The 21,815-nt window shown below is 39.4% G+C and overlaps 2 protein-coding genes across 8 annotated transcripts in view; both read right to left on the minus strand.

Annotated features, from left to right (window-relative positions):
* Positions 1-4,066, minus strand: part of TAF2 (TATA-box binding protein associated factor 2) — a 60,832-nt gene extending 56,766 nt beyond the window's left edge. For 3 of the 6 annotated variants that reach the window (XM_085573945.1, XM_085573944.1, XM_085573942.1), the window contains exons 1-3: positions 3,484-4,066; positions 1,998-2,055; positions 1,082-1,242 (exon numbers count right to left, since the gene is read on the minus strand). Coding sequence is in view for 3 of the 6 variants with exons in the window: in XM_085573940.1 (XP_085430066.1) it covers positions 1,082-1,242; positions 1,998-2,051; positions 3,487-3,540 (269 nt within the window). In the remaining 3 variants the exon portion in view is untranslated. The remainder of the gene's footprint in view (positions 1-1,081; positions 1,243-1,997; positions 2,056-3,483) is intronic. The other 3 variants (XM_085573940.1, XM_085573941.1, XM_085573939.1) reach the window with 1 other exon arrangement.
* Positions 4,067-4,547: 481 nt separating this feature from the next.
* Positions 4,548-18,900, minus strand: DSCC1 (DNA replication and sister chromatid cohesion 1). Of its 2 annotated transcripts, none has more exons than XM_085573960.1 (9): positions 18,649-18,900; positions 16,952-17,120; positions 14,412-14,546; positions 11,492-11,582; positions 10,410-10,548; positions 8,917-8,969; positions 7,665-7,822; positions 6,963-7,111; positions 4,548-6,166 (listed from the first exon to the last, which is right to left on the minus strand). In XM_085573960.1, the coding sequence occupies exons 1-9, from the start codon at positions 18,858-18,860 to the stop codon at positions 6,058-6,060; spliced, it is 1,215 nt and encodes a 404-aa protein (XP_085430086.1). In that variant the 5' UTR covers positions 18,861-18,900; the 3' UTR covers positions 4,548-6,057. The 2 variants fall into 2 exon arrangements, with proteins under 2 accessions (XP_085430086.1, XP_077638406.1); XM_077782280.2 differs by having other exon boundaries at positions 4,865-6,166; positions 7,665-7,819.
* Between the last annotated feature and the right edge of the window lie 2,915 nt (positions 18,901-21,815).

Consider the following 21,815-nt stretch of genomic DNA (forward strand, 5'->3'; position numbering starts at 1 on the left):
AAAAGTCTATATTACAAGTCTTTAAGAGTCAGTTATTGAGTTAGAAAAGAAAATAATTTAAGTGTCACTTCTTAATTAAGTAGTTTAGTTTTTGATTAAACTTAAAAAGACCTTGCAGCACGAGGTTGTTGGCCATTTTTGTACTGTTTTCACACATGCAAGGTCTGGGCGCAGACCATGTGCTAAAGTTTTGATAAGTTAACAATAAACAGAAACTGAAAACCAAAAAAGTCCAATGCAACTCTCATTCCTAACACAGAACTGCTCCAAGAGAATCTCCCCTGCCAGGAGAGCCCCCAAAGAGTTGTCCAACTTAAGAGCCCACAAACTCACACCTAGACATTCAGGAAGCCACATGATTTAAAACATACTCTTCAATATGAGAGGCTGAAGAAATGTTAAACTTTTCCTTTCAAATTTTGAAGTGAGTTCAGGTTCTAGGACTTACACTGTTATCGACAACAATAAATAATGCAAGTTTGATTCCTTATAAAAGGCCAAAAGCTTTATTTTCTAGCTCTTCACAACAATCTAGAATCCCTGCAATAACAATTCTGAATTTTTGACATAATAAGTATCATAATGAGTATCAATAACAAAAACATCAAGTCACAAAGCAAACAATTGCAGAATTAATGTACTCAAGTGGTCAGTATGAAGACTCAAAGAAAATTTCGTAACTCTGATAATAAATTCAGTGTCCTATATAAATGAACACTGTATTTGCAAACTGAATTATTGATGCTCTTGCATAACTGATGAATAAAGGAATACCTAGGTGATACACAGTGTCTGTCTCAAGCACACAGATTAAATCCAAGGCCTTTTTCCCCATAAAGTACTTTATATAAATTTTTTTTATACTTTCACCAAACAATACAAAGATATATTAACATGAGAAATTCCAAAGAAGATTAGTGTAAAAGTCAAAATTATTGCCAAAATACTTCCCTAAAATTAGACCAGACCAGAAGTTACTATTAGGAAATTATGAGGTAAAACTAGACAGTAAAAGAGAGTAGATTATACTTAAGAGCAACAGAAAATACTACATCTGCAGAGTCTTAAACATATCACTTACTGCTTTGACTCATGGTGACAGACCTCCAGAGTTGGATCATTATAGATGAAAGCTGCTTCTAAATCATTGACTCTCACTCTGTAAATCCGGCACTGTTTACTGTTCAGCTTGATTCTGTTCAGGTTTGCAACTGTGGGAAATATTGTGAGTTCCACATAACCCTACGAAAACACAAATCAAAATCTTCTGTAAAATATTTAACAGTTTAAAAACTGGAGAGATATAAAAAATTAGTACTAATACAACTTTTAAAAATCAAATCACTGATATAAAGATGGTATTTTCATATTTGAAAAGGAAAATTATTTGCCATTTAGATTTTCTACATTTTCTTTCATGCCATTTAAAAGGTAAATTTTCGCAGCTGTAAATGAAACAGACAAAGCAAAAAATTTAACGTGACTGACAATTTTACTGGAAAAAATGTGCCTCTACTGAGTATATTTCAAGTTATTACCATCACTATGTCTTGGTACTTGAATTTGAGACAAGAATTCTTAAAACCTCAGCAGAATCCTTGAAACACGTAAGTAAATTGACCAAGACTCTTGAAGATTTTAGGACTGAAATGATGAAACTTTCTTCAAAGCCCAAGTGAACTCACATACAAGGGAGAAAACTCTGTAAGCCTACCCTTAACATCAGCTAACACTGTGTGAGCATGAATTTTGAACTGCAAATTGCTCTGTCATATTTACAATGGAGCAGCCTTCATTTAGAAATATTTTTCTAGAAGTGCTCACAATTAGGAATTTTATCTCAAGCAATGACAGACTTATGAGAAGCATCATATTAGAAAATATAACCTATGAAGTAGCTGAACAGCATAATTAGCTTGTAAGTGCATTTTTTCCCTCTAAAAGCATGAAGAAAACCCAGACAATTTCTACTTCACACTTCATTAGGAAATACTTACGACAACAGACTTTCTCTGAAAATTTATGTTGTTGATACAAACTACCTGATGAGTTGTGCTGAAAGGAAAAAAAAAAAGGTAAAAGGTAAGGTTTTGCATAAATGGCAGCATTTTAAATACTTTAACCCAGTTTAACAGACAGCCACACAGGATATATGTACATAAATACTGCAAATAAAATATATTTCTGTAAAAGTCATTAATGTTTGTCTCAATCTTTTATGTGGTCTAAACCAAATAATGAATAGAAGTTACCCACAATGTCAGGAAAGTCCCCCAAAAAATCAAACACAGTATCATGCCAGGATGAACATTACTGGTAATACAGGAAGATAACATAAATTTTGAACAATACTTATTTGCATATAAAGAATTACAAATGGCAGTGTCCAGGTCTAACACTGTAGTGATGAGCAGTATCAGTAATGGCATAAGCCATAACACTTGCAATCAGAGACCTGTGGGAAGTTTACCTGGAGAGCTGACACTCATACGTAATTTATATAAGCAGGTATTACACATTACAAGATACAGTATGTGTTTTTACAATTAGCATGCCTAAGAACTTGTATTTAAAATAATGCAAATCCCTTAATCAAGACAGGTATTTTATATTAGTCAAATGCATTTGCTTAAATTTTGAGTGATGTATTGGAACTCCTGGTAAATAAAACTGATTTAAAAGGTAGGAGATAAAATAATTCCAACTTTTAAAAAAACCTCTAAGTTATTTCTATGTAATTTCCTGTAATAGGTGTCATTGTTACAGTAGTGCGTTTCATGACCCAAGACAAAACCTTAAAATAATTCAACTTCTATGGCATATGGCAGTTTATCTGCATATATCCTGTGTGTTAAGAAGTGACATTGCTTCAGGTGACATAAAGTTTGATAAAAACTCTTAAAAGAGAATCTAAAAGTGGTTTCATACATTACTTACACAAATGTATTTCTAAGTAGAATCAGTCCTCTCATATACACTTAATGTAACAGATTTATAAAGGAATAAAACATGTAGAACAAGAAATCTATTAAAATGCACTGAAATATACCACCAACTACTTTGTAGCTCGATTACAACCCAAAGAGTGAATGTGTGAAAATGATAGTTTGCTTAAGAACATGGCTTGCTGAAAAGCAAGCATTTTTTTGTACATAAAAAGGCCCTTAAGTCAAAAGGGCTTTTTGACACAGCAGTATATATAGAACATCGTAGTACAGTCTTCAGTACTGACACTATGTGAACAAATGTCCAAAGCTTGAAGAGCATAATGTAAATATCTTCGTGAGACTGCATGGTTGACAGACTTGCTGCCCATGAGCAAGTCCATTTACATATTCAAACATCCATCTGCAACACAGGTTTTCTTAATGCAAGCTACACCACAAGCTGCAACCTTCTTAAATAAATCATTACTAATCGGCCTGTGGCCTGACTCAGTGTGCATTGGTTTCAAGTATAGCAATTAAAAAAAAAAATGGATACTTATAATTTATAGGGTCTTGGGCTTTCAAATCCTTTGTCTCCTTTCTTTCTATTCATCCTGAACCGCAGCACTAAACACACACTGCTGACCGTCAGACGGGCATCGACATCATCCTCACTCAGCGGGTCCCCCGGTTTTCCCCCGTGTCACGCCGTATTTGATCACTCATCTCCGCAGCGATGTGTGACCCCCAGCAGTCAGGAATCTGCAGTTCCAGTGAGCGCCATCGCTACAGCACCACCGACAAGCAGCGTTTGTACAAAACCTTCAGGGGAAGCGCTCTCAGCTGCTCTGCCTGCGAGGGTCACGGAACCAGTCCAGAGGCGCTTCCTCGCCACGGGAACTACGAAGAACAACCGGCTCAGCGGGCAGCGCCGGCGGAATCAGGAGTGCCGCGGCCAGACGCCGGCAGGCACCGGTGTCCGCGCTCCTGGGAGCGCCGGCTGGGGCAGCGCCGTCCGCCGAGAGCCGGGCAAGGCGCAGAGGGTGGAGCGGCGGGCCCGGGGCAGGCTCGGCCCCGCGGGTCTCCCTCAGCAGCGAGCCCGCCGCGGCCCTCCCGCAGCCGCCGCCATCTTGGCGGTCACCTCCGACCCCGCGGTGAGAGGTCACGGCCCGACCGCCTCAGCGCTGTCACTTCAGCGGGAAAAGCCCCTGGAGTTTCGCTTCTTACAGACGGACAGCCCAGCAGCGGCGGCCGGAGAGAATTAAAAAAAAAAAAAAAAACACGAGAACAAAATAACCCTCCCGAATAAGCCAAAAGCCGAGAGGGGCCGCGCCGCGTCCCCGCGCGCAGGCGCCGGCGCTCGCGCAGGCGCGGGGCTGGGAGCGGGAAGGGCGGCGGGAGCAGCGCGCGGCACGGCGCGAGCCCGCCCGCCTGCCGCTCCTTCAGAACCAGGACTGGCACCAGTAACCTCACATTCAGCTGGTTTAGGTTAACATAAATGCTGGCATCGAAAAAACTGATGGGAGTTTGAACGGTCATTGCATTTTGAGTATGTAACAAAACTAAGCAGGAGCACTGCACACATGGAGTAACACACGCATAATTAATTTAAACAAACTCTTTTCATTGATGTAATAAAGCTCTATTCATTAAAGACTTGTTTTACAAAGAAACACCTATGTAATTACAAACTTGAAGCACAAATATAACAGTATCAATTGTGTTGTGTATTTCAACTAAGGGCCCTTCTGTTGATGCAATGGAAGGAATTTCCAAGGCTTTTCCATTGATCTCTGGAGTGAACCTTGTGGTGCTATTGGGAGCTGTTGGAAACAGGGAGCAAACAAGTCAGTCCTTCCCAGCAGAGAGCCATTCTAGTCTCCACACAGCTGGTCAAACACTACACCCCTGCCGCACTGGGCAACAATAAACAGAGCTCAGGAAGTAGCTTTTATTCAGCTTTTTATCACTACCAAATTCAAAGTATGCACACATGTGCATCTTCAGAGTTACACTCGATTTAGGAGGAGTTTCTCTACTCCCCTCACTCACTCTACAGCTGGAATGCTGGCAGTTCCAAGGTATTTCCTACGTCACATCTGAGCCTGATGGAAAAAATCCTTTTTGTATCAAATAACCAACAACAATTCAGTTTAAAATATGAATCTGAAAACTATCTGATATTAAACTTTGGTTTACTGACATGAAAACAATCCTTTTTAATGATTACAAAATTACCATCTCAGGCACACCACTTCATGGCAGTATCATAAAAACATCCTGTTTAATTTCTCTACATAGAGCAGTATTACCATTACAAAACTGGAAGGTTTCAAGGCACAATTTCTATGTGCTGTTATTTGTCATAACAAAGTTTAAAAAAAAAAATTGCACTACAAAGTTTTGTAGGTTCTTTAAAAAGCACAAGTAGTCTTCCGTGAAACATTAGTTTTACCTCAGCTACATTTTAATGACAGTTTACAGGCTATTTGTAACACCATGTCCAACTATTCTCTCTTATATTCACACTTCACTGCAATTTTTTTTTGTAATATATGTAAGGCCATTCTGCCAAGTATTAAAGTGTCAGGTGCTTGTGCTGATGGTGTTCATAGACATGACCTTAAAAAGAACCACTTTTCAAAATCAAGACTTGTGTTGTCTCAGTGGGGAATGATTTGTTCATGAGCTTGATCAGCTCTGTGCTATTCAAAATGTTAACACTGCATTGAAACTAATCTTTAAGAATGGCCACTAATGGGCAGAAAACTAAAATTTCCATTTTGCTATTCAATTCAATTGACTGAGTTATTATCAAGGAGGTTTTAAATTTTCATTTCAGACTTATGGATAAACAGATTATTTGTATTCAAGAAGTAGAAGTTGGGCAAAGGAAGTTTGGCAAAGAAGGGAGGCAAAGGAAGGTGAGCTGAATATCATTCCTTAGAGGCCACAAGTGTCCTCACACTCTCCTTAGCTGAGCAGAGAACACAACATATTCAAGTCGCCTAGCTGTTTAAACTCAAATACTTGTACAATGATGGTTGGCAATTCTTTACCCCAGAAGGAAGCAGCAAGTAACATTCACTGTTACTACATTCAGTATCCTCAGTTCTTCAAACAGTATTTGTTAGGAGATGTGTCTTCTAGAATTATAAACTTTAACACCATTCAGCATTGAGGAGCGAGCATATTTTGTCAGAAGAGCACCAACGGTCTGTTTCTCTGCACACAAGTCTCTAAAGAGGAAATAAAGCACATGACATTGGCAGTAAGAAATACTCTCACACAAAATGAATCTGTAAAATATTTATAACTACAGCAATAAACTGGATTAGGATGTTAGGAAAAAAAAACCCAGAACTACTCCAGCTGTCTCATAATGCTTTAAATTACCTGAAGTTTAGAACTTACATTGACATTTATGCACTAGGCAAAACTACACGACTTACTTCAGAAAAAAGAATTTTGGGTTTTAGGTGGAGTTTTATTATTACTGTTCTCTAACAAAGTTTTCAATCTAACAAAACAGCTAGCTCTGAACTATTCAGTTATATTCCGATAAATTTAGAGCCACTCATAAAGGATTGATGCAGTTACTTCTGGGTTAGCACAACATCTGCTCACTTATATCACAGCTGGACATTCTAGATAGTGCAGTAGTGTAAGTCTTAACCACCAAAGGAACAAAAGATGTGGTACAGGAAGCACTATTGCTTTATAGTTCTAGTGTTGTAAATATAAAGACTCATTGTAAAGGTCAGGAAGTTTAGCCTTTGAATTTTCTGCTTTAATCAAATGAGAGTTATCACCCATTTAAACCCAGTAGGATCAGCTTTTTACACACATTTAAATCCAAAAAAGAGAGTTACAGATCCCAGAGGTGGGTATTCTATTCATATAGAATCCATTTAATTTAAAATGCAAAAGTATAGTAGTATCATTGAGGCAGTGATAGCTCATCAGAAGCCAGCTACGCAAAAAGGGAAGACTACAGTCCTAATTATGTTTTAATAAAAAGAAATACATCCTTACTGTATATAAGGGGTAATATCCACTTCCGTCCACTTTTCCCGTATGCCAAATAAACTGTTGAATCTTTCTTGGTTGTCCTCAGGTAAGTCTTCTACTTTCAGCAGAAAGATGGTCTCTGGTCTTGAACTTTTATCCACAAGAGCCAAGCCCTGTAGAACAGCATCAGAAAGGAAATGCTAAGTACTGACAAAACAATTAAACATCCTTCTGACTGTATTCCATGCAAGTTGCTCTTTGCAGACCCAAAGCCTTCCAGAACTGCACTACCAGAGGCGAAGTGTATAATAAAGATACTGTTTTACAGGCAGTACTTATAATTTCCTTTATAACAAGAAGGGAGAATCCATTGGGTTCCAATACCTCTCTGCTTTCTTTGAGCAAAAGGATTCCAGTAGTGTTTGCTATTCTACTGGCTGTCACTACCATCTGTTCAATGACAGTTTCAGCTTCTGTTCCAGTCACATTTAAAAGTAGTAAATTACAGCTGCTATCTTCCTTCAAACACTGAAACGTGCCTGAGTTACAGAAACCTGAATTATCATGATTCCAGACTACTGGTGCTCATAGAGGACATCATAAAGCATACTTGAACTCAAAAGCTGACAAAAACAACACAATACCCAATAATGGATAAAATCGATATATGACACAAGTAAGTTACAGCTTACTCACAAAAGAATCCACACTTCTTTATCTGTTTACCTGAAGCTGATCAAGCCTCGTTGTCATCCCCTCAGGGACACTCTGTTGCCAGACTTCTTCAAACTCTGATAGATTGAATTTAACTGCATTTTGCAAAAGCATTTGTGCTATGGCTCTGCATATTTTATCTTCATGCATTTCGAAGAATACCTCCCCTGCTGAGAAGCAAAAACTAGGTTATCTTCGGTTCTTGCCTTTTGATAAAAGAGCAGCCTTATTCTAATCTTCAATACACCAAGTATCCTCTTTTTTCTTTTCCTTGAGAAGTAATTTGATTTGGTGTTAATTTGGATAAATTATGCTATCTTCTCATTCTCAGGAATAAATTATGCAGAATACAGCAGCACTGTCACAACTACAGTATGAATTTGTATCAATAGATGTGTTTTCCCTCCATGTTTTCCCCTTTCACAGTGAACCGTTTCTCCTACAGTTCTCATTCCTATTTCTGAACAGAAAACGAAACTTGCATTTTAATCACCCTTATGAGATTATGAAGGGCTAAGACTTCATTTTCTCACACATCGACTTGGCTAAAATTCTCTGAACCAAATCAGGTATAAACACATCCTTCTATTGTTTCAGTCACCTGTCTGTAATTCAGACTTGTTCCTTGTGCAAGCTACCTAAATATATTAAGACAAGAGTCTGTTGTGACTCCAAAGAACATTTCCTATGTCTTTTAAAGGTTGAGTGAAACTCCTACTTCAGCCAAAGGCGAGATGAAAGCCACTGGGGGGAAGAATTCAGACTGAATTAGGGCAGTGCATATTGTATCTGTGTGGGAGATGGACAATGGAAATCTAATCACTACAACCAGTGGATCTTGTGGTGCAGTTCAAGAGATCACAAGCAGATACCTACTTCAGACAAGCTGAATTAAAGCTATTGACTACTCATAATAGCACAGGTAATTACTGAAATATCTGAGATCTTCTAGGGTATCTAAACAGAGATGTCATCTAAATTTTACTAGCAAGCTCTCTTTAGTCATGGAATTATGGCTTGTAGACATCTAATAAATCACTTCTAGTACCTCTGCTCACAATTGTCTTGTACAGTTTAATAGCCTTTTTTTCCTGTGAAATTTCCTTTAACAATTGTACTGATTTTTAACCCAGTTTACTCCTTCCTTATACTGGCACTGCAGCAAAGTAATTTGTTTGGCCCATTCTTCACAAAACCTACATTTCTTCATTAATAACTATTTATTCTATGCCAAGTTAAACCAGGTAAGCTTTCCCAAACTTACCATCATCAACATATTTCCTGCCATAGCTTAAAAGAATGTGTTCTATCATCTCTCTGGAAAAAAAAAAAAAATCAGACATCAAGCTCTAATACTGTTTACTAGGACACTACTGAAACAGTAACCAATAAAATTAAGAAACAGGTATGGAGAAAAAAAAATAGCTGAGAAGAATAGATGATGAGACACATTTTTATGGGTGAAATGAAAAAATTGGTAAAAAAATAGAAGAGAGAACAAAAGGGAACAAATAACATATGATTTAGCCTGTCAACCCCAAAGGTCTCTTTCACTCCACTTTCTAGTCATAACTAGCAAAGACTAAAATGACAAGCGAAATAAGGAATAGATTCTTGCAATATCACTTTTTTCCAACGAGAAAGAATTGTATCAGCAAAAGTGTGTCCAGCAGGACCAGGGCAAGGATTGTCCCTCTGTATTCAGCACTGGTGAGTCTGCACCTCAAGTCCTGTGTCCAGTTCTGGGCCCTTCACTACAAGAGGGACATTGAAGGCCTGGAGCACATCCAGAGAAGAGCAACAAAGCTGGGGAAGGGTCTGAAGCACAGGTCTGAGAGGAGCAGCTGAGGGAGCTGGAGGTGTTCAGCCTGGAGAAAAGCAGGCTCAGGGGAGACCTTATCCCTCTCTACAACTCCCTGAAAGGAGAGTATAGCCAGGTGGGGGTCAGTACTCTTCTCCCAGGCAACAAGTGACAGGATCAGAGGAAACGGCCTGATACATTTAGATTGGATATAAGAAAAATTTCTTTCATGGAAAACACTGTCAAGTACTGGAAGAGGCTGCCCAAGGATGTGCTGGAGAAACTATCCCTGGAGGTGTTTGGGCACATGGCTCAGTACTGGACTTGGCAGTGGTGGGTTTATGGTTGGACTCAATGATCCTAATGTTTTTTACCAGTCTGAATGATCCTATGATGAAAGTCAAAAATTTTGCAATTAATTATCCTTTACTGAATAATGGTCACTTTTCTGAACCTCTGTCATAAAATTATAGTCTAACTGTAAATATATTTTTGAGCCAAAAGGCAGTTAAATGGAAAATGCTACATATTGTAAGCTTAAGACTTTCTTTGAATAGTAATTTTGAATTACACCAGAAAACATACCCCCTTCTCAGCTAGTATGCAACAGGTAAACCAAATATTTTTGGCTAGCTATAGCTTCAGAACAGATATTTCAAGATAATCAGTAATTTACAACTTAAGCACGTGCTACTTCCATCATTTACAACTCAGCAGCAATGTTTCTGCTGTGGATCAATGGAAATACTACCAATAAACACTAAAATCAGTTTACCAACCTATCTAAAAATTCCCTTGAGTATTTTTAGAAACAAAGAAAATGTATCATTTATATAACGGTAACTAGAATCTAGATTTGTAAGACTATAATTCTAATAGACAGTTAACAAATATGGTAATTACTCATAGTTAATAATGATTGTAGGCAATTTTAAGTACTAAAAATAATTGTTTACCTGGGTTCTAGAGATCCAAGTTCTTCAAGGCAGGCACACAGAGGAACCTTACTCAAAGGCCAAGACTCTGAATCTATTAGCTGAGTCACATGATTCAAGAGTTTCATCTCATAGTCAAAGTCTAAAATTCTCCAATAGCCTGCCAAACAAAGCACCACAAAACACTGTTAGAAGGAAAACATTAACACCTTAATTCTATTGCCATTAAGATACATTACTGGAGTCTGGACATTCAGGTCACACCTGTGCAATGTGCAGCAGCATTGTGGTTTTTTCAGGATTAAAAGCTGAGAAAGGGAACTAAATAATAAGAGCAAATGTAAAGGAGAATGAAACTTAATTATCTCAATTGTTTGCAATTCTTTAGTAATTCTTCAACTGCCACAGATACAAAGACACTAAAAATATCACTCCAAGATCAATCAGATGTGGAAAAACTAACAGTTCAGGAACAGAACTGCATGAACGGGCTAGCTGCATTGGCCCTACAAAACAACAACTCAGGTCCAGAGAAGTTCACAAAAATTCCAAAATCCAGATGACTCTAGGACTGCCATCACCTTGTGTCCCAGTAAGGGTTTGGGCATAGCCAAGTAAAGGATGAATAGGACCTATCCCAACGTGAGGCACTTACTCAAGCCTTTCCTCACATGGTAGGAAGACACTGAGACAAACCAAATCTGAGAGAAGAAAGGACTATGAAAAGGATGGGGGTACCTAAGAATCAGCTGGTTTTGCCTCTAGAACTGCAGAAAGCAGTACCCACTCATTCATGAAGAGGGTGACCAGCTAAAAAATATTAATGCTGTGGGTGGGATACTCCGATGCCAGTGTTTGTGGCAGCAAAGAAGGAGTTATGCTGGAAAGAGACTCGCACTGCCTGCTCAGCTTTATCCTTCTGATCAGATTCATAGCAGCAGAGGACATGGATCTATGGAAACAAGTCTTAGAACTTTGAAGTAACTTGCATCTTGAAAGACAAGGATATGGAACAGACCTTAGAAAAAGGAAACATATATTTTGGGAAGAATATTTCCAGGATTATTTCCTCATAGGTAATAATATTCTTTAGATAGGAATACCTTCAATTTTGCAGGCATCTATAACTTGCAATTGGTGGAGTATTTCTTCTTCACTTGCTTGAATCAGACTTAACAAATCTTCTGTTGTATACTGCAACAAAGGAAAAAAAGGGAAATAAAAGAGGTTATTCTTATTCCTTCTTTGCTTCAGCAACCAGACTAAATGCATTATAAGCTATAATGAAGACTTCAGATAGATGCCTTTTCCCCTAAACTGAATTTTTCGAAGGCTTGCCACACTCTCTGGAACTTTTCTTGCAACTTAAAACATTTTCTAAAATGGTTATTCAATATAAAGGCAGTCTAACTACAGGAAAGACTTTGTACCAGGACCAAGTAATATACCTATATTCCCAGAAAGTCAAACTAGCACAAGCAGACCTTGTAAGTGAAGTATCTCAGCAAGAATAAAAAGCAAATGTGTTGTGGCTTTCCTGAAATCACATCTTTTAATATGTGAGATTCAAAGAAAAGGCAAAGCAAAAATCACTTATCACTTCTGGATACAAGTTGGAACCTGCACTTAGTATCCCACTGAGGGAAAGCCTCCTCCATCATGACCTCAACAGTTACATGTTGTGTTTTGGTGTCTGCTAATCAGCTGGCACACACAGAGCACAGACCCAGCCCGAACACAAGCACCTCCCTGCAGAACAGTTATGTGGTGAGATGGGAAGGTGCTATGGGATACTGTGGTGAAGATGTGAGTGGATCAGAAGTTATCATGAGGAGTGAAGTAAATGGAAGAAATACCACACTTCAGTGCACAGGAAATAGCACATCAATTCCTTTATTCACAGTAAGCCTTTTTAATCAACTCTAATATTAAAGTTTTGTTGATTATAGCACAAGATTATTTCCAATCAGAAAGAAAAACACTGAATTAAGTATTCGATTGAGATCTATCAGACTATGGGAACACTATACCACCACTAAGTTTGGAACATCCACATGTTAAAAAAACATTTAATAAATACAGAAAGGCCTCCACTTCCTGTTATGCTATTCCTATCAGAGTATGTTGAAATATCATCAGGCCAAGCTTCCATCAGTATGCCAATGAGGGATGACAGTACTTAAAAAAACTGCTAGCAATTGAGAGCAAAAATATCCCCAAATCAGTATGTGTGTTTGAAGTTCATTGCTGCCATTCAGATGCCCTGCACAGAAGTCCTTGGGCTATGTTTCTGCTTTGAGGCCAGCCCAGCAATCCCAGTAGCTTTTTTGAATACGTCACTGCTCTCAGTTCTGATGGTTTTATCAGCTGCATTGCCCTTGCAAACTTAAAATGGAGTGGGTTGACTTGTACCATGTCCACACCAGCAACTTCCAGATAATGTATTTAATATGTTTCTTATCCTTTTTCTTATCAGATGTCTATGATCATCTGAGTATGCCCTGTCATTTCACTGTAAAATTCAGTACTAGCCTACATATTGATAAGCTTTCCTCTAGTTTGCTAAATCACAAAACTATGCAACAGGTTCCCTACACTGCCACAGATCTTTATGGCTCTTTTGCTACAGTTCACTATGTATGATACAGCCCTGAAAATCATGAGACTCAGCTTACAGTAAACAACCAAAAAAGTAACTTGCTTTCAAACATATTAAAGGTGGCCTATAAATTCCCAGCACACCATAAATGTTAAGTGTAAGCAAACAAAACAGTGGAAATCATTACTACACATACATTGTTTGGGATTTCAGTGAAAGTTAGTCCCATAGGAAAGACTTTTTCCCTGGAGAGCTTTCAGATTCATTTAGGAGTTCCACCAGAGCCAAGGTTAAGACTTGTCTACATTTATCTGATATATCTAGTTGCTATCCAGTAAGCTCACAGAGGAAATGCATTCTCCTTCAAATACAAATGGTGATCAATTCTCAAACCAGTCATTAACATTTGAAAGACACTGACATCTTCTTAATAATACTCAATATTATGAATAAATATTATTTCATATGACTTTTTCATGTTGCTGGCCTTTGACAATGCTTATAATTTTCAGACAATTTAAGCTCTTTAACCTTTGCCATCCCTTGTTTTGCTGTGTGTCTCTCTATGCCTCGATCAGCACAGGTAGGCAATTCTGGGGGCAAGATGCTGTAACTAATCAGAAATCAGCCTGTTAATCATCCAAGAAGAGAGAGGCATCATGTCTCTCCAGAGAAAAGTAACATCTGTGTTTGCACATCCAAGCACATGCAGGTGGTTTGGTGATGCCAGCTTCAATCAAGCCTCAGCATAAAATACTTGGGAACAACTACTTTTTGGTTTTAAAGTCAAAAGTAAAACCAACCAAACTAACAAAATCCCAGAATTTTATCAGCCTTTTAGCTGAGATCATATGCTGCACAGTCCAGGTCTCCCCATTACTCTTTAGGTCCCAAATTAAATTTCTTGGAAACACCATAAGACAGCAGGATAGGACTTCATTTGTATTTTCCCTTCTTTCAGTGTGTCTTATTCCATGCCTTATATAATCCCTGTTACTCTCTTCAACTTCCTTCTTCTCTTTGTCATCACCAATTACTGACTGGCAAGCAACTGGACATGGGTGTGCTCTGACTTCATACATGGCAGACACAAAGAAGAAAAGGCTGCATACCTTAGTAATCATGTAAGTCTCAAGGAATCTAGAAAAAATTCTGCTTCAAGAAACTTCCCATAGGAAAAGGGAAATGCCCAGCCTCCTTCCATGTCCTTCATTTTCCTCTTTTAACTAATAAACAGATTGCTTACCTTTACTCACTGGAAGTGCTAACAACAATCAACTTGTTTAGAATGGAAGGGTTAAAAAACTAACTCAAAGAAGCACTGTGAATCATATGAGAAAAGGGATTTTTCTACTTAAGGATGCATCTTCACTTTAATTTGCTCGTTACCAATTACAAGAAAGCAATTTACGCAGCTGATTTACCTTTGAAAATGTTGAAGTCTGCTCTTTCTGACTATCAGGTCCTTCATATGGATCTTCCATTAAAAGCTTCCTCAGTTTCTTCAGTTTTGGTCGACATCTCCTTAATTCCCAATAGTTCTTGGAGAAACCAGCAATCTACAAGAGAAAATCGTAACTCTTTAAACATTTTAATGTAGCATCTGGACTCAAAGCTGCTTACCAAAATTATCAGCAAGCACTGTTAACCCACTCACTGAAAACAAGTTAACTATTAATAGGGTAATTACTTTAGAGATAAAACAATCATTGCAATGTTTTCAATTTAAAAAATTTACTACAGACAGTGAAGAATAAAAATCCACTGTTGATTGATAAAAAATATGTTTGTAGTGCATCAGACAAAGGTAACAACTCAACTCTGCATGCAAATGATAGGAAATCACCACAGGATACATTTCTGCACAATTGCCCTCAAAACTGCTTTTTGTTCTAAAAATAAATTGTATTACTGTCATAAAAGCCTTCCTGTATTAACCTGTGTCTATCTTCCCCACTTCTTCCCATGCTTGAGATCTACTTCATGGTCTTTTTAATGAATCATTGTAGTCCTAAGCTCAAGCAAAGCAGACATCAACAAGGACACAAAGCTACACTTTGCACACAACTGACAAGACATCTCTGTTCCTTGCCCTGAGTCAACACACAAATGAAGAGTGTGCAACAGGAAATTCGGCTGCTCTTGATTCAACAACATCAACTTACCAAAGTTTCACTTTCAGAGTAATCCTCAGGTGTTTCACAGGGTACAGCTTTGACTTCCTTTGAAAAGGCCAGACTATTGGAGGCCCTTCAGCATCACTGCTACTATTTACCAAACTGACAGAAATAGGAACAGAATCACAGAGGCAGAACAGGCTCCAGCTCAGTGACTCCTGACCCAATCACTAGTCCCATGTTAAAACATCTTCCATGAAAAAGCCTCTAGACAGTGCTTTAAAATAGACAGTGCTTAAAATACCCTAAGTGCTTTACTTAGGGGTACTTAGGAGTACTTGGGATATTTTAGAAGGCCTCACTTAAAAAACAACTAAACTAAAACTTCGAAATAATATTCCATTTAAATCAACTATAAGAAAAACGACCTATATATAAAAGAAATTGTATACAAATTATAATACACAGAAATCTTTCAGTTTTCATCTATTACATAACTGGATTAGCAAAAAATTCAGCTAAAAATTCAGCTAAACATCAATTTCCTGACAAACTGCCAAGCTTCATGTCAATTAGCATTTACTTAAGTGCTAGGCTTTTTTCCTGCCAAGTTGTTTTCTGATCATTTGGTAATAAGAAGATACTCTCCATAGAAAAGAAAATAAACAATTCTAATTAATATTCCAAAACTCATAACAGGAGATAAGCTGTGTGAGGTGAATAAAATGGCAGATGCTTTGGCTGTATCAGCTGTGCAAGTGATACAAAGATCAGCACCAAGACTTCAAGTGAAGGGCAGTAAAGCCCCAAAGTGCTGACTACACACAATATCTTTTGCTATGTTTCACAATTTGCAGTGTTAATAAACCATCTTACATTTTTGATCTTATTTTGAGAACTCTTAGAAATAAAGCTTTTTAAATAGTTCCTAAGCAAATCACATTTCTATGATGTGTAACTTCACAGGAATAGCAGAATTATTAAAAGTAGCAAAAAAAAAGTATGTGGAAGAATATTACTTTCTCATTAATCTACTTCAGCTTGAATTAACTTTTTATATTAGCTCATTAGACCTCATGGAAGAAGTGATGTTGAAGTAGGATTATTCCTCAATAATGCCATTATGTTCATTACAGCAAATAATTAACTAATAATATTTGCCTAGCTATTTTAAATATAATTTTATTAACTATGCTTCAGGAGGGCAGAGAACAATGAATTCTTAAACAGAACTCTAAAATCATTCACTTTGAAAAAATGTTTTGATACACTAATTGAAAGAGCCACTTTTGAATATATCTCTGTATTTAAAAAATAGTATTCAGATGATAAAATCTCCCTTTTATGGAAAGTACTCCTAAAAATCAACCTGTAAATAGCTTACTTTAAAAATAGTTGCTAACACTGAGAAATTATACTTTCCAAGCTTTTAATACCTACCATAAGTAATTGCTATGTAATGAAAATAAACCACAGTTTTAACTTCTTTGAAACAGTAATAATCATACATTACAGAGAAAGTTCAGCTGCCTGAAGAAAGGCTCTAAATCCATTTTGGACACCCTGAGGCATAGCATGGCCCTATATAAAAAGTACATTTATAAAGACATCCTCCTGGAACTGGTCAATACACAAAGAAGCTATAGGAGACTTGTCCTGTCTCCAGTGGCAGCCTGCAATGGTGGCTAAGCAATACCACAAGGCATCTAAAATGGCATTAGAAGTCTATGTTTAGGCAACTGAATCCCAGCTGGGTTTCACATATGCATCTTGGACAAAATACAAGAAATTACAGAGAATAAGAAAGCAGAGAATTAAAGCAAACAAAAAAGCCCTGAAAGACATACCTGTGAGTGAATGATATTACAAGATGCCTGATCTGCATTCAGCTCCTCTGGAGTTTTACAACCAGGAACAAACAGCAGCATATTTGAAGTATCTGCTATTTTCATTTCATAAGTTTTATCTTTGCTGCACAACACTGCATGTTCATCCTTTTCACCACGGATTACTAGGCTGGGAAAAAAAAAAAAACAGCATGGTTACCTCTGTTTCAGGATGAACACTTATTAAACTTGTCTGATATTTTTTCACATTCCTACATTTGTAAAGAAATTACAAACTGCAGTTCTGTTTGTTAGCAGCAGTCACAGTTCACCAAAATATAAAGATGCAAATGTAAGTTAATCTAATTGACTATGTTTATCCCTCTTGTTTTAGTGTGGGAAAACTCAAAAGATAAGCATTCCAAGTTTTCATGCAGAACACAGTTGAATGCCTATATTCATACACCAATTCGCTCAACCCCCCAAAAACATGAAGTGATGCTTAATGTGTGAACTAGTTCACTAATCCTAGAAATTAGATTACAACTAGAGTTGTTCTTTAATGAGAACTGATGCTGGCCCACTGTGAAACAAGGAAGCAAAGAGAATTTGCATTTATTGTGCAGAGCCCTTCAGATAATTAATATCTATTTTCTTACAAGTAATTCCAAGCAGGAAAGAAAATAATCTTCTAGAACAATTCTGAATGAAGAGACAATGTAAACCACCCTTTTCAGCTCACACACCTGATGAAGTAAAGATTCTGCATGAGGATGTGGTAATAGCAAAGCCCCCATGACAGGGGAACATTCAGTTCCTCCCAGGCTACATACACTAACCCAAGTGCTCATATTCAATTCAATTCAACTGCTCCTCGTTTCCCAAAGCCTGCATGCATGAACAAAGCTCAGCTGTGCCCCAAGGGATCAACTTGATTCAGGCCTCTAACTGCAAATACTTCATCAGTATTGTACTAAATAGGAATGGGCTTACTAACATACATCTTTGAGAACTACCTTCTTTAGAGGGACTTCTCATTTTGTATCACTTTAACGATTTTCTGTATGTCACTGGCATTGCAGTAAAGGAAGAAATTTACAACAGTATCAAAACCTTATCTAGGACCTGTTCTTGGTTCAGAGTTTGGCATCACATAACCATCCCATCCTAGGGCCATGCTAATACTGCCCATCCTTCCCTGCATTTGTCCATCTTGTAGGCAATCCATCAGGCCTCAAGAGTTCCAATTGGAAAATCTCAAGGTCAGCAAGATTCTCTTAAAGACATAATCTCTTTTCTAAACCTGTATTTCTGATCATAGAATCACAGAATATCCCGAGTTGGATGTGATCCACAAGGATCATTGTGTCCCGCTCCCGGCCCAGGACTGCCCAAAGAATCACAGCACGTGCCCGACAGCGCTGGGCAATTGCTCCTTGAACTCGGCAGGCTTGGTAAAGGCACTTTTTGGGGAACCTATTCCAGCTTCTTCTGAGTTTTGTTTAGAAGTCTCCACAGCAGGAAGCTTTCCATTAAAAAAATAAAAACAAAACCAAAAAAAAACAAAACACACACACGCTCACAAAACCTGCAAAAAACAAACCAAAGACGCTTCTCATAAGTGTAAGTAGTTTTTAGCTTCCCGCGTAAGTGAGATTCCAGGGATCTAAGGCGCACCACACCAGGACACAGGGCGGCCCCGCCCCCGCGCGCGGTACCTGCGCCCCGCCTCCAGCTCCGCGCAGAGCGCCGGCTCCAGCTGCAGCAGGCAGCACTCGCCGCCGCCGGCCTGCGCGCCGAAGCTGAGGCAGTGCACGGCCGGCAGCAGCTCCGCCGGGTTCAGCTTGGCCGTCTGCAGCGTGGCGTCCACCTCGGCGCGGCTCCGCACGGCGGCCCCGGCGCGCTCCGGCCGCCGCGCCACCGCCTCCATCGCGGGCGGGCGGCGCCAGCGGAGCGCCTGCGTTGGTTCCGCGGTTGGCGGAAGGACGGGCGGGTGGATCGGCGGCGGGGCGGGCGGGAACGCCTGGGGGTGGGATCGAGGGGAATCGCTTCCGTCTGCTCCTCCGCCGGGCCTAATTAGGGACAATCCTCCTGATTTCTGTCTGGCTGCACAGGAGCCGGGCCGTGCTGCAGTAAGAGCTCTCGTTATGCCAAGAATGCAATAAAAATATACAAAATACGCAAAAGTAAATACAATTGTAAAACATTGCAAAAACATGTCCAATATGGAAGTCACTGCCCAGCTCTGTTTAGAATGGAAAAGACTTCCAAGATCATAAAATCCAACCCTTTATCCAGCACTGCAAATCCAGCACTAAGCCATGTCCCTGAGTGCCACATCTACATGTCTTTTAAACACTTCCAGGGAATGGTGGCTCCACCACTTCCCTAGACAAGCCAGTTCCAGTGCCTGACCACCTTTTCTATGAAGACATTTTTCCCACTATATAATCTGAACCTCTGCTGGTGCAACCTGAGCCCATTTCCTCTCATCGTGTTAGTTTTTAGCTGGGAGAATTCCTGCCTGGCTACAGCATCCTTTCAGGGACTGGTGGTGAGCGATAAGGTCTCGACTGAACCTCCTTTTTTCAAGCTAAATAGTCCCAGCTCTTTCAGCTGTTCCTCACCTGAGCTGTGCTCCAGACCCTTTTCCAGCTCCATTGCCCTTCTCCGGACGCACTCCAGCTCCTCAATGTCTTTCTTTTAGTGAGGGGCCCAGAACTGGACACAGCACTCGAGGTGTGACCTCACCAGTGCTGAGTACAGGGGGACAATCCCCGCCCTGGTTCTGCTGGCCAGTTTCTGATCCAGGCCAGGATGCCATTTGCCTTCTTGGCTACCTGGGCACAAATGTTCATGTTCAGTCACTGTTGACCAGCACCTCTTTTCTACCTGACAGCTTTCCAGCCACACTGTCCCAAGCCTGGAGCATTGCTGTGCCACTCTCAAAGTTTTTCCTCGACTCCAGAGCATGACAGCAAGTGTGGAGAGAGAGAATTTGAGTGTCCAAGCTACCACAGTGGGGCCTGACAATGGGTGGGAAAGCACTGCTGAGGCAGCTGCTGAGCACTGGTGTCACTCACCCCAGGTCCTTCTGTTCTTCTGGGGACAGTCTGACCAAGGGCAGCAACTTGCAGGTTCTCACCCACGCATCGATCCCTTAGGAAAGGGCTTGCACAGCCACACAGAGGTTCATCTCCCTGTACCTCAGGGCTCAGCTCAGGTTCTTGCTGTGGCTACGTCTGCCAGAGTAAGCTGTGAAGAAGTGCTTGAGCTAAAGCCATGACACAAATGAGTGGAAACTACAGGCATGGGTAATTATTGCAATGGAAATAATCTGCAGCTCAGAGATTCAAGGGGAAGTCTACTGATGTCCTTAAACCATAAGAAGAAAACAGAAGAAGAGGCTCAGAACACAGCAGGTAAGCAGAAGTGGGAGCCAGACTTCTGCAAGGAGCAGCACAGGATGCCTCTTCCCTGCCTTGTCCAGGACAACTGGAGCCTCGGACACTCACTGATTTTTGCTGCAGATCATATATAACACTCAGCCTGGTAGTGTGCTAGCCCTAGCTGTCGGCTGTGTGTATCAGGTAACAAATAGTCACTCAGTGGTCCTAAGTTATATATATCCACTTGCAGAATATCTCTGTGCTTGGTAAAAGTCTGTATCAAATGACCCACAGGAGGAGGTCATAACCCCTATTGTGTGGGAACCAAAAGCAGGAGCTGATGGAATGGAGCTGGCCTGGTTCAGTCCCAGCCTGGCAGAGACCAGGTGTTGTATGTGACTGAGTCAGGCATCTTCTGTCCTCAGAAGGTGGTGTCTGACTGGCGCCAGTGGGGCAATTGGCCTTGTAGAAAACTTTGCTGAAGTTACTAGGCAGTTACCTCTGTCACAAAACACATGCAGTGGCTTGTTCAAAGACTCAGACATAAGTCATGTTTTCATGTTTTATTTCAGTTATTGGAAAGTGGAAATACCGTCATTGTGCACACAGGAAACCAGAGGCACTCCAACTTTGGCTAGTTTCTACTAATACGTAAGTGCAAACTGAAATGTGTATAGCCTTATTGGAGACTTACATTTTGCTTTAATGTAAATTTATTCATGCACACCTCTCAGGTAAACCAGAAAATCACTTTTTACCAAGTAAATGTTGAAGTAGTTATTAAGCTTATTTGTGCTGGCTTTAATTTATACCTTAATTTGTGCAATTTTCCAATGACCTTGTACACCTTCATCTTTCTACTTTTCATTCTGTGAAATAACAAAAAAAAAAGTTTTGGTATAGCCAAGAGATTGAATCCAAGTCATGGGTTCATGGAGTTTGTACCTTAAGAGATCTGCTATGCAACAGAAGCTCAATAATAATTAATTCACTGGATGTTATGCAGGAGTTGGCATTGATCTGTAGTCAGGAACATTTGTAGTAATTATTAATTTTTCTAATCAGTTTTGCTTATCCCGGTAGTTCTGGTTGAAGATGCTTTTTAAATATTATATATATAAATTTCAGAACTGACATGTATGTGCTTATGCTGTCTGCCATATTTCTCTGCCTGTCCCTCATTTATTCCTGGAAGTTGTTCAAGATCAAGCAAATTTGGCATATAAATTTCCTGGAATTTTGGTAAAAATCAGTGTGTGGATGATATATTGAAGCCCCTACTTGGGGGAATGCTGCTCTGATCCATTCTAAGAGGCAGAAGCCAACTGACCTATCACCAAACACATGGACATAAATCTATAGAGATGTCTCATTTCTCAGGAAACAACTGGTATTATGTATCTGTTTTTACTGAAGTTGCTTTAGAGCAGTGACCTGACAAAAACAGGTTTGTCTAGGAACTCATGAAGTTAGTTTCTTGAAACATGGATGAATCA

This window comes from Lonchura striata, chromosome 2 (genome assembly GCF_050655825.1).
Source record: "Lonchura striata isolate lonStrDom1 chromosome 2, ASM5065582v1, whole genome shotgun sequence".
In the NCBI taxonomy this organism is placed as follows: Eukaryota; Metazoa; Chordata; class Aves; order Passeriformes; family Estrildidae; genus Lonchura; species Lonchura striata.

Coding starts and splice junctions, on each gene's coding strand:
- DSCC1 (XM_085573960.1), bottom strand. CDS start 18,860: ATGGAGGCGGTGGCGCGGCGGCCGGAGCGCGCCGGGGCCGCCGTGCGG. Junction 17,121..18,648: donor GAGCTGGAGGCGGGGCGCAG/GTACCGCGCGCG, acceptor TTTTTTTCCCAG/CCTAGTAATCCGTGGTGAAA. Junction 8,970..10,409: donor CTTGGATCTCTAGAACCCAG/GTAAACAATTAT, acceptor TTTTTTTTCCAG/AGAGATGATAGAACACATTC.